Source organism: Mizuhopecten yessoensis, unplaced genomic scaffold (genome assembly GCF_002113885.1).
Source record: "Mizuhopecten yessoensis strain PY_sf001 unplaced genomic scaffold, ASM211388v2 scaffold10987, whole genome shotgun sequence".
Taxonomy (NCBI): domain Eukaryota; kingdom Metazoa; phylum Mollusca; class Bivalvia; order Pectinida; family Pectinidae; genus Mizuhopecten; species Mizuhopecten yessoensis.
In genome coordinates, this window is record NW_018408821.1 from 940,720 (window position 1) to 957,982 (window position 17,263).

General features: G+C 33.2%; 1 protein-coding gene across 1 annotated transcript in view; it reads right to left on the bottom strand.

The window, feature by feature from the left end:
• Positions 1-13,448, bottom strand: part of LOC110464429 (paired mesoderm homeobox protein 2-like) — a 29,218-nt gene extending 15,770 nt beyond the window's left edge. Inside the window, exon 1 of the mRNA XM_021519637.1 lies at positions 12,822-13,448. Within this exon, the coding sequence (XP_021375312.1) occupies positions 12,822-13,140 (319 nt within the window). The 5' untranslated portion in view covers positions 13,141-13,448. The remainder of the gene's footprint in view (positions 1-12,821) is intronic.
• Between the last annotated feature and the right edge of the window lie 3,815 nt (positions 13,449-17,263).

Consider the following 17,263-nt stretch of genomic DNA (forward strand, 5'->3'; position numbering starts at 1 on the left):
ACTCTTCTGTCATAAAAGAACCGGAAGTATAACAAGAGGTCACAGCAAAGGTCGGCACACCACGGTGTGAATGGGTGTATAAAAAACACAAATGTTGTCGAAGATATTCGTAAAAACATTTCATGAAATAAAGGAATGATCTCAGTTCGGTACATGTTAAGTATTATTTATCCCAGTATCTCAGGTTTGATGCTTTGCAGAAGGATTTTTTGTCATTGAAATTTGATCGTAAGTTGCATGTATCAATAAATCAATGATGCATAACGTTGATTGTGAGTGAAGCTGATAGTAGTTTCCTGTATTCTAGCGTTTTATTCCTTCTAGTTATTGGAAGATTATAGTCCTTCATAAAAGTAACACCAACCCATTAGTGAGGCAGAACAAGTTTCCCTACGTATGTCCGAATTAAAAAACAAATTATTCACATATCTCATCTAAAAATGCTGAGAAAAGAAAAAAAGAGTCTTCGAAAAAATATTTACGGCACTTTTTCAGGGTCACGGACGTTAAAACACGATATCAAAAAGATACTTTACTTGACCATTATATTAATCTCTAACGTTTATTGAGTGAAAGCAAATTAATTTCTGAAATCTGGGGCAGTATTCAAAAAACCGTTTTTATGCCAAGATTCAAATTCTCTGCTCAAGCAAACTTTCATGTCCTTAAAAGATAAAAAATAATAAGAATAATAATTTGACAATGATTAGTTATGAATAGTTGGTTTGAGCACAAAATACGTGCTTGAGCATGATAACAGTTTCATAAATACGAGTACTTAAATATTGTTGTGTGCAAGCGTATTACACGTTTAGGTTTAAAAAAAGCTATGTACTCGAGCACGTATGAAATGTATTCTGCGGCATATACCACAGACATTGAAACTCGTATCCAGATACATCTTCATTGAAACCATCGAAGTGTATCATTGAAATGCAACTACGACTGTGCAGACATATCGCGCATCGGGTCTGGTTTCATGGCGACTTTCCCCTAAACCCCTCCCTAATTTTACAAGGTCGTGCAGACACGTCGACTGGGCCTGTTCGATGAGGATATCTGACGCGGCTTACAATTAGGGGCCACAACGCTGTTCAATGTAATGGAGTGGCTTTAAAGTACACTTGGTTGTGTATTGGAGTAAAAAGGTCAGGTAGCTTTCAAGTTGATAATACGTTGCACATTGTCAACAAGTTTACATCAATTCATTATCATAACATGGTGTAATTTTTGTTTGTTTTTGTTTTTTCATTTCCAGAATTGTTTTGATACATAAGAAAAACGAAATTATGAAAACTGCATATAGACAACTGAATTGGTGTTTCACAAGCTTTAAGGGTTTTGCTTGTCTGTTGTCTAACGGTTTAGCAACAATAAAGGAGTTTTCCTTGAGAATAGACAGTTATACACGATATAGATAATGATGTAAAAGCTCAGAACTTACAGAAAAAATCATCATTAGAGATCAGTATTTATTGTTAAGAGAGACAAAAAATTCGAAAGCATGTACTTGCATAGGAAGAAATGAAATGTATGTGTAATGCGATGAAATTATGGCAGTACAAATTGGCTGGCGCCATACATACCTGACCATTTGACAGGTAATATAGGCAGAGACAAAAGAGGATTTTTTACGGAACATAATTTCAGCTTATATCAGAAACCTGTCATTCAAGCAGCCTAAATTGTCATGATATCGAGTAGGTAAGGTTAAATAATTATTTTTATCTTATCTTTAAGGAGAGAACTAAAAATTGTAAATTGTGCACGGTTATTTCGTGACCGTTCGCGTCGGTGATATATCTACCGTTTGTACCGTAGCCCTATCTTAGTCCTTAACTTATTGGTCTCGTTAGAAAATAGATGGATTTTCTCGAGATTGCTCGGCTATCACTTAAACGATAAGAATCGCTAGTCCATAAATTTTAGCGTAATGCAGACATGGAAGGCGAGAGGAGATACGTGTAAATTGTCTAAGAGACTTATCAAATACACTCACCAGTACTATGTGTATAGGAACAGTGGCATACTAATGATACCAATGCTTGGAGCAATCTTGACCGGCAAATCATGTATTATAAACAATTGAATCAGTAAGTAAATAATGTGTTATGTTTGTAATCATTAATAACGTATTTTCATTCATTTGCTGATTGGCTGGCGAAATCACATGTCTAACTTCTATTCATTTAAACTAAAATGATATACTATATGTTAGATGCCATTATTTTATTCAGAATCGCAAATCCACAATAAGTAAGTATGAAAACTTAACATATAAAATATGTAGCCATGAAATTTAACGGATGTGCAGTATGGTTAACAAATGATTTCAACTATGGACGAATATCAGCATTTTTTCATCTTATACTCAGGGGACTTTGCAGTGTAAGATATACTGTAGCACATCCAGTACAGATATGATATCTGAGCAACGATATATCTTGTGATATCCCGAAGGAACGAAGGTTGCATTCAAAAATGTACAACAGAGAAACAATTTCCCTTGTTTTTTATAGTCTAAATATGGAAAAAATGAATATGTAAAATTGCTTTTTTTGTGATGGCGTACATGCATAGGAAAAGTATCCCAAACTTATTTAATGTCTATTCGACGTTTTGATGCTTCTTTCATAAATGTCATAGTAAGTTATTGAAAGTTGTTTGCGATTTTATATAATTCAGTGACGAATGTGTTCCAAGTTCCTGTCGCATTTGAAGTTCAAAATGGTAAATAGGTGAAAGCGTTTTATGAATCAATAGAATATTACTTTGTAGAGAGTCAAATATTCAATTTTTTACAAGCAGAACATTAAACTAATATTTCAGTACATATGGAGGGTTTGTTTCGGCGTAGTTTTGTTCGTGTTGATATTTACAAGGCTCAACCAAAGCTGGTGCCTACACTTTTTGTATATCCAGTATGGGTTTTAGTGCTTTAAGTACACTTTTGTTGACGTTTAACGTTACAGTAAATTACATAATGTCTATTTACATTTAATTATCAAGCAGTATATACGCATTTGTATAACAAATATTTATGTCTGAAACAAACAAATACGTACTTGTTATGTTTTGCCAAATGATAAATGATCTCAATGAGATATGTCAAAACTAAGTCCAACGCGTACATGTATGTTGGCCTGATAAAAAGGACCAGTTACTTTTATGATATCGTAAGAATAGTGACGTACGTTTCTGTCACCTATATAATTATATTAAAACAGCGTTCATTGATTGATCGACGAGCAAACATTAATTACCCTCCTTATTCTGTTCACATATACAAACAATAGACCATTAACAAATGTAAGGTTAGACATATATATCACCTTCAAATTTAGTGCTATGTCGAAGTTTATCAGAACCGACTCAGCAGAGAGATTAGAATGGCGCATGTTCACAGATTACTACGCGAGCCTAAGGGCACTTATCGTATTGTATTCCGCCGCTAATAAAACAAAAAAACACATTTGTTGTCTTAGTGCAAACATTGGGTGTCAAATTCGGGTGAAAAAATGGCTTAACACTTTGACAAAAAGCAAGATAAAATCCAAAAGTGTATGGGGTAATTAAAGGTTATTTACGATAAAGGCACGTTTACGAGAATAATAAGGCAAAGTTTAAGACGGTGATTAAATGAAGACATTTCCATAAAGGGGGCAGTTAAGTTAAAACGCGAAATGTTTTAACGATAAACCAAATTAGAGCTAACCGAAAAAAGATAATGATAACTAAATTATATAAGAATGAAATTTTGAATTGTTGAGATCAACTATTATTGATATACAAAAAATGAAATGGTATTTGTTTTAAAACAATGGGGGTAAAACTAAGTATTTTCATACATTTCTCATCCAATAATCAACTTTCCACCACAAAAAGAAAATAAAGAAGGTTTGATAGAAAAAAAATCATTTAAGCTGAAAAGACGGACGACTGATGCCTCAATTTAATATATATGGCGTTTATTTCCCGAAGGAACATTTAAATAGACAACATGCTTAAGAAACATGTTTTTAAAAATACTATTGGTAAAATACACTGAACTCATTACCTCACAGTAGTACATGTATATGATAGCACGCATTCATCGGGTAGTCAGGGTGAGGTATTTAGTGAAATAACCGTACAGGTTAAGGTTCAGGTTAGCAAAGAGCTGTTAATCTAAAGGTTGAAATATAAGTTATTGAATATAATCATTGAGTGTTAAATGTTTCAGCACTTGCATTAATTAAGATACGGCTGTTGTATCATATTCATGTCGTATAAGTTTATTATTAGATGACATTGTTTTTTCCTATATCCTCGGCTCGACTTCGTCTCGGTCACTATCGCTTTTACGGGTTAATATAACCGAACATTCACCTCAACAAATGATACATATATTTGGGGAAATCGTTTGATCGTTTTCTACGGTTTCTTTTGTTCATAAATAGTTGCATATTTGCAAAAAGCACTTACATTCGCCTAAACATATAAAGACATTGGAAATGACCAATGAATACATTACCGGAAGATTTATGTAAGATATTAGTGGTACATCTCACTTGCAGATAATGGGGAACATCAAATGGGGAAAATGGCCACCAGAGAAATGTTTATCATTATACATTATAGTATTTGGCATATCTTATTATTGGGTAAACTTGCTTCATTAATGAGCTGAAAAGACACACAAAATTGTTTCATTATCCTGAAAATGGTTCTGGTTGTAAAGCTATCTATGATAATTTCCACAGTATGTATACATAGTCTGTAAGGGTTTGGAGTGAGTGGGACAGCCACTACTAGTCGTAAACCTAGTGTTCCGTTCTGGTGGCATTTCACGGTTCCTACATGCTTGTCTAAGTAAATAAACCCATGAAAAAGTCATCACGGCCTCACCGTAAGGCCAAACATTGGTCCATAACACTCGGGGTTCTATGTCTTACACACACTGACTGAAAGACGAGACGCGTAATGTTGAAAACAGAACTACGAATATACCATCCCTTGGTACATGTATAAACGGCGAGCTCACGTCTCTGTTCGGGCATTTTCACATGGGCAGTAAATGGGTTGTCCAATGAGGCTCGATATTGAGAGTGTCCGTATGTCAAGGGATCAAATGATCTTCTTTTGTAAACGAATATCCAAACATTTTCATTTTCTATTTAATAAGCATCTTAATGAGAACTTCCTTGAAATGATCGATCCCTTTGATAAAATGCAAATGTAACAATACTTAACGATAGTTTAATGCAAAATTATATTATGCTCACATCAAAGCGAATTAAACAAATTAAGGGTGAATGGTGTTTTTTCAAAAGTATAAAAATAATTTATCAAAATGATAAAAGCTTAAGCTGAAAAGGATTTTGATTATATTGATCATATCGATTTCTATTTTCTTAACAATATAATATGCATCAATTATTTAGAACAACATTAAATATTTCTATTTTCACGTCTTTACAATTAAATCAAATGGTTGAAGACCACTTTTCTAGTTTAAAATATTTTAAATGGGAACTTATCCAAGTAAATATTTAAAAGAAAATGATAAATTCAAAGGAAAACGTTTTAAAAATACTGAATTGCTAAACAGTATTAAATAAGTGTTTTTATGTTGTATCGCCGAACTGTATTAAACAGCTGAAATCGATACCGAGTTTGCAGTTTCAATAAAAATATATCTATTTAAAAAGTGTTAACAGATATAATATCGCTCACAAAAGTCCATATGACCTCTCCAACTCCATTTGTTTTTTCTCCTGGTTCTGTAAAAACTAAATGACTTTCAAGAATAAGTGATACAGGATGTTGTTGAAATGTACTTGAACATTTAATAAACCAGTGAATGCTTCATGCAATAGATCTCACGGACAGAGTGAACCCTGTTCATAATGGAAACAAATATTCGCGTGTTTTATATCACGTTTGAATACACACATTTTTAATAGTTGTTTTTTGATGTTACGTAATGTAGGTCGTACTGGTGTATATAAGTATATCTAGGTCGTTTGTTAAACGTGAGATGCAAGACGACGAAAATATGCCATATGGTCAACAGCAGGGGAACATACTACAGCGGAGACATCAATACAGAAATGGCATGGATGTCCGTATCGACGCTGTTGTAATTTTGTTATGTCTTTTTCACATTATATGTACTGGAATATTGATCTAGGATTTATCAGGAAAATATACTGAAGTTCCAATAAGTATTAAAAGTAGAAAAAGTGACACGTTAATTTTTGGTCGGCAGAAAGAAAACACCGTTTAGATTCTCTGTATCGATTTGAGGCAATACCATTAAAATTACAGGCTCTTCGTTCATCACAAATATCTTAGCCTAGACCACAATGCGCTACGCTTATGCTTATATGGCACAATCATGGTGAAGATAGATTTCTAAAATGATGTTAAAACAGTATCCGGTTCAAGACAGGTCTCTTCAAAGCTGATACCATACCGGGACACTAGCGCCCTTATTTCTGATAATCAAAACTGAGGTCAAGTGCATCATGACCTCGCCACGAGATCTCGCGAGAATGCAGTGTAAGCAAGCGTTTATCTTCGACCGAAAACTTATCTTTAAACAGTATTACATCCAACATGACATGCTTTTGATGCTCTCGGAAATGATGTGACCTAATTACGCATAAGTTATGGAATCAAGTAATTATATACTTTCTAGTTCACTAAAACTACATATTCCAATGACATTTCATTTTAGTTTCTTAGAGGTCAATATTCAACAACATTAATATATTCCAATAATATTAATTTCTTCATTTAAAAGTTCCTTTTAATAAAAAGTTTTTTTTTTTTAAATTCACGTTTCAAGTAAATCTATCTAAATATATCATATTTATTTCTCGATGGAAATGGTTAAAACAACAAGAATTGAATTTGATTCTTCAATATTTCTTATCTAAGGTCTTTTTTAAACATGAACTTTTTAAAATATTAGCCTTCTGACATGACGTGCGCGTGTAAGGGGGAGCCTGATATTTAATCTTTCTAATTAACTCGAAGAACTGTGTTTGTCTTGTATAACCTTACATGACCGGATCTCTGAAGCTACGTTCTGACACGCACAGAGAACGGTTTTGTTTATTATTTCGTACTTACACATATTGGAGAGATTAAATGTGTCAAATTGTGGTTTTCTACGATGACTCCAATTATAAGAGTTCGGTTTGGGGTAAGCAATTAATTCACAGCTCACAAGTCAGTGCGTGTATATAAAACAAATTCAAATTTCAGTAAAAATTAGAAAGTGTGCCCATAAGAATACACGTGAAACTACTTGATGAATTCTGAAAATTTAGAAACTAAGAATTTTAATAGGTTAAATAAATGTGTACCGACAAGGTACAGTATTAGATTTCAATAATTGATGCGAATAATGAATACAAAAATATTATGCTGAGTTAAATAAGCTAAATGGGAAAATAATTGCTATCAAATCTGATATATAACTACAGAGTGTAGGGTTTGCTAATGATTTAAGTAGAGCCTCTTAACAGTGTAGTCTCTACTCACTAATCAAACGAACCATTACCAACAGGTTGATATATCAATTATCAAAATAAACAGATTTCAGAAATTGGCATATTTACTATTGAGTATGCATTACTCTAGAAACATCTGCATCCACACATCGCCTCTGTATGTACTATATAGCAAGTCTGCTGCACTCACAGTAACTCAACCCACATGAAACTAATTTTCTACACTGGTGCTAATTTGTGTGACAGATTTTCCCGCGGTATTAATTGAATAAAAGTATGCATGAATGAAATCAATTTACTAAAGTATGTGTGTAAATGTCAAAGATATTTATGTAGATATTCAATTCATGAGGTTCACATAGACCACGTTAACCTGTTCTTGAACGATGCTATGTTTATTTTCCTACTGTTGTTCACCAACAGCAATTCTGAATAATTCAACAAAGACATAAAAGTGCAAGTATGATTTACAACTGTCTGCATTTTAATACCAATTAAGATATCCTGTGCCAATATGTGATTGAAATTAATGTTTTAAACTATACATGGTGTTTCAAATGAAATTGTTTTAAATATCTATATATCATTATAATGAAAGTGAAGAATTTTGAGTAACGTGTTCTTTTTTCTATCTTCTTTAGTAATCAAGTGCCTAACCTAAACTGAACATCCCATCAAATGCCTGTCATTACACGTGTACCTCGGCTTCCAACGAAAGGATGCACTTTTACACAATGCAGTTGTCACTATCTTAACATTGATCTACATATGAACTAATCGACACACCATTATGATACCCTCATGAAAAAGCCAACCCCTGATGAAGCTGGAAGTTGGGAGAGACATCAAATAGTTAGTCCAGTTTCATCTTAATCGGCCCACAAATAAAAAGAATAGATGATGCCTTTGAGAATGAGTACATTGATGAGTGTTTCAAGGCAACGGGATGAGTAGGAGCGACCGATGTTAAGAGTTGAGTACATGAATACATATCTTATCAAGTGTATGCGGATAACCAACGACTTTGCTGTTCGAACGCCGCGTGTCTTTCTTTCCTGTCCTTTTCTATATAACAATAGCTTGATTGGTGTCGGTGCTTGGATATAAATATTCATGTTTATAATTCTAATCATTTTAGAGACGCAATTGAAGATGGGTAAAATGTTAGATAATAGGACAATGACGATCGCTGTATTTTCTATTTTAAAGCTGTTGATGCATGTTGTGATTCTGACGGAGTAAGAATTACACGTGAAGAACAGTACCAACAAATAATCCTTTATGACATATCTTGTATTTATGGATGAATTATGTACGATACTGCCTACGTAACTATTTGCTGACATTATTCGCAAAAGTACTGATGCCATTATTACTTTTTACGGTTACTGTAAAAAATTCGGTGAACATATGTTCACTGATATTAAGATATTGTATTGTTTATATCCGGTACCTATTTAATATCAGACTGTGTAAAATACCGGACATATTTTTATTTATAATATCTATTAATTGAAAACAAACTGTAACTCGATGTTTATACAGGAATCTGTTCTTTTGATTTTTTCCCCTTGTTTTATGCAATGCTTGTTATGAAAAGTATAACTCTTGCTTAACTAACATCCAACATGGAATCGTCGTCAGATTTGTGAAAAACAATATTCTCAACACTTTTATTGTATTCGCCACGTGCAGGATAAAGACCATCTACCATTACCATGGTTTCTGTGAATGATATGTCATCACATCGAGGGTATAAAACGTCTGATGTAAATAACCCAGAGTCTTCGGGATCATTGATTGGAAGGGAGGGATACAAGCTACTGTGTAGTCCGCACGGGTGATATGATCGCAGGCCACGACCTGATAGCATGCTGTATATATACTGAAGTAGTATATCTATTAACGATCAACAAATAAAAATACACAAAACAGAATAAATCGACGAAGAACACGACTAATAAATATATACTCCTACTGTGGAAATTGTTGGCTTGCTGTTTTAAACCAATTATTTTATTGTATAGCTGTTTTTTTAATTATTTTGATAATGTATGTTTACGATGTCAGTGTGTGATCTGTGATTACTATTTACGCATTAAACAGACCTGACTCCTTTCGAATAGTGCTGAGAACTTATCGCATTATAATTTTGCATATTACTAGTTATCGTCATAGTAATGGTGTAAGACCACAACTTTCAATCAACATATTTTAAGAGATGGATGATGAACAATTCTGATTATATTTTAGTTCAAACCTGTCACTCTTTCACAAGTCAAACTATTAAGAATAGAAATAAACTTATATGCGTGGTACCTGGGGAGTGGTATACAGACAGATAAGTCGAAACCACAGGTGGATATACACATCTCTTTATGCCTAATTTACTACTATCTTACCATAGCAAACTCTAGACTTTCTCATATAAGGAGCCCCCCCCCCATAATTCTCCTGTCTGGCAGCTTTTTGTTAGTCCCCCTAGAGTTAAACCACATGCATGTCTATGTTTGATTTACTTTAACGTTTTGTTTTCCTTTTCAAGCTTTAAAATGCATAACAAAACTTACACTAAATGCACCACAATACGTTACATAGGAAACATGTCTCGTTTATTATTTAATGATCGAACAATTTCACCTACCAATGTTTTATCAATCTCTTAAGTCTTTTGTGTAAATTTGTTCAAAACATCATACATTTTAACATGATTAGTGTCAGTGTATTAATTGCAATTTGTAATTGTGTGTACAGATTTTTTTTATCAATGATGTTTGATGTGTAGCGTACATTCAAGAATGTCCTAGAATGTTTTAAAGATTTATTATTGTGTACCACATTGATAGGTCAATGTAAGAATGTAGTACATTATCCTAGTGTGACCTTATTTATCTATTTATTTACATTTTAGCAAAATGCCTATGCATGCTATACCCATTGATCGAATCAACTGATCATGCTAATCTCATTACCTATGGTCAGTTTGTAACGTTTCCGAAGTTTGGTTGTTTCTATATTTGACATTTGTTTTGTATTCGTGATACCGCCCCCGCAGGAAATCTCGACCATCCCTCTTAGACCCCGAAACACATACTATGATACAGGCAGACATGTTCTATTATTCTATGTAAAATACAATCCTGTTGAAGTAAGATACGTGCGTCAATTATTTCATCGTTTAATTAGACTGGCGGTGATTACAGCGTACATTTTAAATACTCGCTTATATAAACAATACTCATAATATAGGCAACGCAACGTTGCCTTTTTGAATTCGACGTCAAACGCCCCTTTCTGTCAGGGCAATATCATGTTTAAATATTGATATTGTTTAGACGTCCATTTCATTGTTTAGAATATCCTTTTTTTACTCATAGAGAGAATGTCATTTTGAAGTAATCTCCCTTATCACTTAAAGAAGCATTTTCGTTTTCACCTTTTAATTTTATTATACCTTTTGATGCCTATGGAAATTTAGATATGTTTCACTGTGGTTATCATGTCTGTCTAACCAATTTGCTTTAGATATAAATTGGAATAATTTCGATGTATTGATATGACCTTATTATTGAATTCATAAATTATAGATTTGTAATATGTTTACTACAGATTGATTCTATTCGCTTGAGTTGTGTCCATGAATTTATCAAATATTTGTATAATAGAATCCCATTTTTAAAAATACATATGTATACTCTCGGTTCAATTTAAGCTTTCTGCTGCTTTTAAAACAAAATTTAACAACAATTGTGTTTTAATGGCTGACGTGTTCTTCCCCCTGCACCCTTAATCGTACTTATAGTTAGCAAAGGCCAGAGAATGAGTACAAAAGAGCTTTCGGTAGCAATGTTGGTATTTGTTGGCGAACACGTGTTGAGGTGAAACTAGAGATCGTGGGCAGAATTTTGTGTGTATATGACGACTCTCATCATGAAACACACACACCATAGTGAAGGAGGTAGCAACGTTTATACCGCCGTACACAAAATGTGCATTGTGTCTATGGTCGACAGTCCTACTTTGTGTGTACTTATGTCTTATTCAGGACTCAAACAGAAACAATGTATTGATATCTATAATTTATTATAGTTTAGCTTTATTCCGTTTCAGTAAAATACAATGCCATTTATTGTTAATCTAGTTTTGTATTCTACCCTAACTACGTAATGTGCCTGAACATATTGTGATGCGTATATTGTTACAGCATAGCAAGGTCTGAAGTTGATTTGTCCTGTTATAGAAAACAGTGATTTATCGGATAAGTATATAAATCCAATAACATTTTAGTAGTCTCATTGTTTTACGATACTACTTAAGACCACACTTTGAAGTTGAACTTATAAATAAGTTCAGGCAATATTACAATGTCTAAAAGAATGTGTCTAAATGTATTAAGTACATGTTGATTGTTTACTATGTAACAAATAGTTCTTTCGACATTATCTTATTTTAAATATTATGTTTACAGAAATCTTGAATAAGTAATATGACAAATATTTCATATCGGAGTTTTGAATTTTGATTTCAATTTAATGTCTGCCTTAGATCGAAAACCCAATTATTAAACCTGAATTCCAATATAACCCTTCAAAATACACAACCAACAAGAAGAACAAGTGAATTTGAAAAAAGTATTATTTAGCAACTGTCATCAAATAGTTTTTTACCATTATATTTCTTATGTAAATGTGATCATAGGTATTTATCGTTGTTGTCCTAGAGGTGCCCTTGCTCTTAAGTCAATGATCTGATGTGATTAAGTATACACGTGCCGAGTTAAATATAATCTAATTATTATATAATGTATGTCAATGATCATTTCAGTGGTTCTGTACATGTCATGTTAGATTAACTATAACCTTCGAAATGAGCGAAATAATATTTCTTTTCTATGAAATCTATTTATTCTGGTTTATATTCATAGATTATTATCTTCAAGGACTGTTTATTGCTTTGTGTTTATTCAAATATTTGCATATATTTTATTATACAACATACAGTATTTACAAGACTATATTAGAATTACATACATTATGTACCATTTATTATGCTGCACATTTTTATAATATTTCATTTAGAACAGAAACAGTTTTACATATATGGAAATTGATTGTGGTTATGGAAAGGTTATGTCTTATTTACATATTTTTGTTAACATAATTATTAACCAGTTTGCTGATAATCGTATGTAAACGAAATAGTGATAACCAGAATTGACATCGTCTGGACGCAATAGAATAGAAAATAAAAAACTCTAATAAATGGGTATTTTGACATGAGTGGTCAGTAAGAATGGCACACACACATTGACACACTTACTCTGTGGAGAGTCCTTAGATTGCTGATTTTGTCCGTTCCTGTCCTGTGGGCTGGGAGGTTCCTCACCCAGATCTGTCAGTCCCCCATTCGGGGTGCCGTTCAAGTTGGGGGTACATGCTTGTGTGGGAAGACCAGGCTGTGGATCTGTGTTCGCGTACATAGCACAATTTTCACTTGGTAATTCCTCTAAATCTAATAAATGACTTACTGAAAAATTGGCCTTGTTATTCTGTAGAGCGTTCTGATACGCGGCAACTTTGTCAAAATTGTTCGCAAATTGATGCTCCGCCGATGTCGCTGATAGCGTATAACTACTCATTTTCTCACACAAATGAGAAAAGCAAACCAGCTACTCAGTATTAACGAACAATCAATTGTGAGTTACAGCCCTGGATTAAGTTTAACAAGTTTCCTGGGTAGACATATGAACTGGCTCCTCAAGAGTGGCTAGTAATGAAGCGAAGGTCCTTTTCTAATGATCCCGTGCTTCGGCCTTATCTCCAGATTTATCGCTCTTTAAGAGACCGCTTGGCTTAGCTTGATAAAACCAAGAGACACAGAGGCAGGACCCAACGCTATATAATGCGTGTATGAGGGTAAACAACAGCGGGTAAGTCAAAATGCTCAGGAAACTGATACCGCAAACATAGGAAAGGAGGTCCCTCTCACTATACCATGTGCTTCTATGAGGGGAACATGACAGGCTGTCAGCATCCCAATGATTCAGAGTGGCCAGTTCAGGATCCAGTGGGCGTGGCATAATGTTTGAAACTCCTCCCAAACTGAAGGAAGATCAAGATGCTTATTTTTTCTTATGTATTTCTGAATAGAATGTAAAACACTTAATAAAGGAATAGTTAAAAGATAACCATTAGGTCCTACACAGCATTTAACAAGCACTTAGTGTATTATCAAACTGTCCGAGAACATTTTTGTAGATAATTACTTACGATATATTATGTGTATTTACTTTTGATAGCATTCATTAAAGTACAAGTATTGACATTATGATCAATTAAAGACTTTTTAATCACAAGAAAAATGCAAATTATCCTCTACTGTGTAGCAAACAACGTGCCGCTCCCCACACATATTGTGACCAACATGCCGATTCGGTCTTTCAGGATTTTAATCAAAAGGACGAGGAAATAAGCTTACGAGCTAATGAACTGGCTCTCTCGTCTATGATCTTTGTCACCCGGTGCAAGACATAAAGTAAATCATATTATATGGTTTAAAATTAGCATAAAGTAGCCCCTTGTGTTTAACTAATGAGTGTCGTCATTTCATTATAATTCTCTGTGTATGAGTGGATTGTATAAAACATAAACGTGTGCAATGGTAGCAAAGTTTAATCTCATAAAAGGACCCCTGTATAATAATTTCAAAGTAAAGATTAGACATTCTTTATGCACATATCTTTTATAAGTCGGCCTTTGTTCAATACACAACGTGTGGTCGGGTATATGCATATTATCATATGTCACGAAAGAAACCTAGTTTTGTCCTACGATTCCTCCTAAAGTTATGTTTGCTTAAAGACCAATACATTATTTTTTTATGAGACTATTCTTCAAATCAAAACGTTTGTTGACAGACTAACTATCATTGTGACATGACATCTGGTTATTTTTTATTTTTTTTAGGTGGTTTATCTAAAGCATTATTCCTTATTATATATATTTTCTCTCTTAAAGATATAAATATGCATATTCAGTCTATAAATAATCCCTACTGTGGCGAATTGGATTGTTGATAGAGCTTTAATACATTACAAGATACAGTAATTGTTATACACACATCATGAAAAGCACTCTCTGGTGATATAAGGAAGGTGCAAATTGCATATATACTTATATAAATATGCAAATTAGCTTAAATGTGTTACTTTTTGGCAATGAAAACCTGGCTTTGGATGTACATGTGATGTATTCGAACATGTGCAGTCCCTCATAAAATCCAGCTGAAGATTTTGAACATAAACTATATGTATATATTTATTACAATGACATGTAATTGACTTCTATCATCTGTTGAATTTGAAATTAAATGACTATGTCATCACTTGTATATATATATAATATTTTGTTGATAGGAGATGGCTTCATGAGTTGCTATAACTTGTGTCAAATAGTTTGTACCTATTTTGGACAATAAAATATGTTTAAAGTCAAAGTCGTCATATATAGTATATAGATAATTAATGTAAGTTCATAAAATACAACCATGTTTTATAAAAAATCTATCACATTTCAAGTTCTCTCTTTGGGTTTTCTATACCAAATGAGAATTTTAAATAGTTTGAACAAATGAAATGAGTCGGTACCAAACTCATCGTTAATTTGGTTAGGCTGAATGTCAGTATATTGCTTCCCTTTTTAAGGGTTTTGCCTCATCTTTAAATTTAAACTTAAATTTCCGGAATGTGCCTTCCTTTTGGTTTTTATTTTGGTTTATGTCCAGTTTCTGTTGCTGAGTTGTGATATTATCGTAAGTGCTTCTGTCTATGTTATTTTCTTCATTAACGTGTTCATGTCAAATAGCTAGTTCAGATGCAATTGTTTAAATAGTTCTCAGGTATGGCATTACTAAAACACTATATTGTTGTTGTTGAAAATATAATTTGTTGATCTTTATTTTCTTGAATGTAATAATTGTTTGATTCATATTACTTATTGTGTATGTTTTTAACGTTTGTTCTCTAGTTATACTTTAAATATTCGTTCTTCATAACCTTAAGATATTGTCCAACACAAGTATATGATAGATTAAGAAAACGGTATCAATGTAGAAGAATTAATTTTGATATAATGCTTACGTCTAGTTCTTCAAAGAGTTTGGGTATAACAACTGGGTCAGTTTGCCCACCGTGGGTGCTAGAACTGTAAACGAACCGTGACGAGAACGCACGACTCAGCTCACACATGGTAGATAGCAATGAAGATAAGGCAAATACCGGATTAATCGATTCAATGTCTTGAACAAAAATATGGAAAATTCAACAAATCTTTTGTATTGATAACGTTTTTTGATTAACCACCAAACATTAAAACAGGTAGTTTACGATGCATAATCCGGCAACATTCAACAACAAATTCAATGTCGACCTTTAATTGGTCAAGAACTACATTGAAGCTGTTTTTAGGTATCTGAATATTGCTATAATATAAAGAATTCCTACTTCGTTACTTTCCATTTTAAACGTTCATTTTTTTTAATATTTTTATATTTCCTTTTTTTAAAGATGAGTTTAAACAGATCTGGTTTGATGTATAATGGTTATATAAGTGCTGGTAGCTTATATAGATATTACTTTTTTTCGTTTATTTATAGCATAAAATTAGTTCAATTAAGCGGAAATAGGAACGACACAACATGGGTTTTATACTCGCAGGGTTTATTTTGATAGAAAATGACAACAGATTCTTTTATCAGGAATGTTTGTCATGTTCCCTGCTTATTGAATAACAAGGGGTCATGTTGGCCAAGTGTTAAAGGCGTCTGACATTCTGTTACCACTAGCCCTCCACCACTGGGTCGCGGGTTCGAGACTTACGTGGGGCAGTCTCCAGGTACTGGCCATATGTCGGTGGTTTTTCTGGGAACTCCGGCTTTCCTACGCCACCAAAACTTGGCACGTCCTTAAATGACCATAGCTGTTGATAGAACGTAACACACAAACAAGCAAACACACAAATACACAAACAAATTATTGAATAACATATGAATATCTTAATTTTGTAACTGCTTTTGTACATATTACCTCTTGTTATATCAAACGTATTAATGGGTGATATAAAGGGACGCAACTCTGTTTAGTTACTCTGTGGGTTGGTATTATCGTTTATACAAAAAAGGTACCAACAACAATACAACGTGTAGCGACACTTTTCAGAATTTATCTATTTTCTTTGACGAGAGCATGTTACCCAAATTGATTTCCCTATTTATATCCAGATTATACAACTGACAGAAAACATTAATTTTGGCTTTTTCTTTTTCTATGACATCGGAGCAGGAAATGTTTAATAATATCTTTTTTTAATTTTGTGTGGTTACATACATTTGACGATCTGATATTTCATATTTGTGCCAAAATGGATATTATTGCAGATATGATGTGGAAATGAAAATTATAAAACCATTTTAAACTATGAGAGTAATTGGTCACCTGCGACCATCGCGCTATATAAACCACCATTAATTGCGCAATATCGACTGTTAGATATATTTGCACTCTAAATTTTACAGTTATTCTGAATACAAAACCTTGTAATTATATTGCAATCTAAATATTTTTTGGAAAGCAGAGAGACGTTAACGAAATCAAATCCATTACATTCCAAATACAAATGAAATTATCTTTGGCAATACATATTTATTTTTCTGTATTAACAGACAAAGTACACATTCGGTTTTCTGCTATATCTCCAGTTATGGGT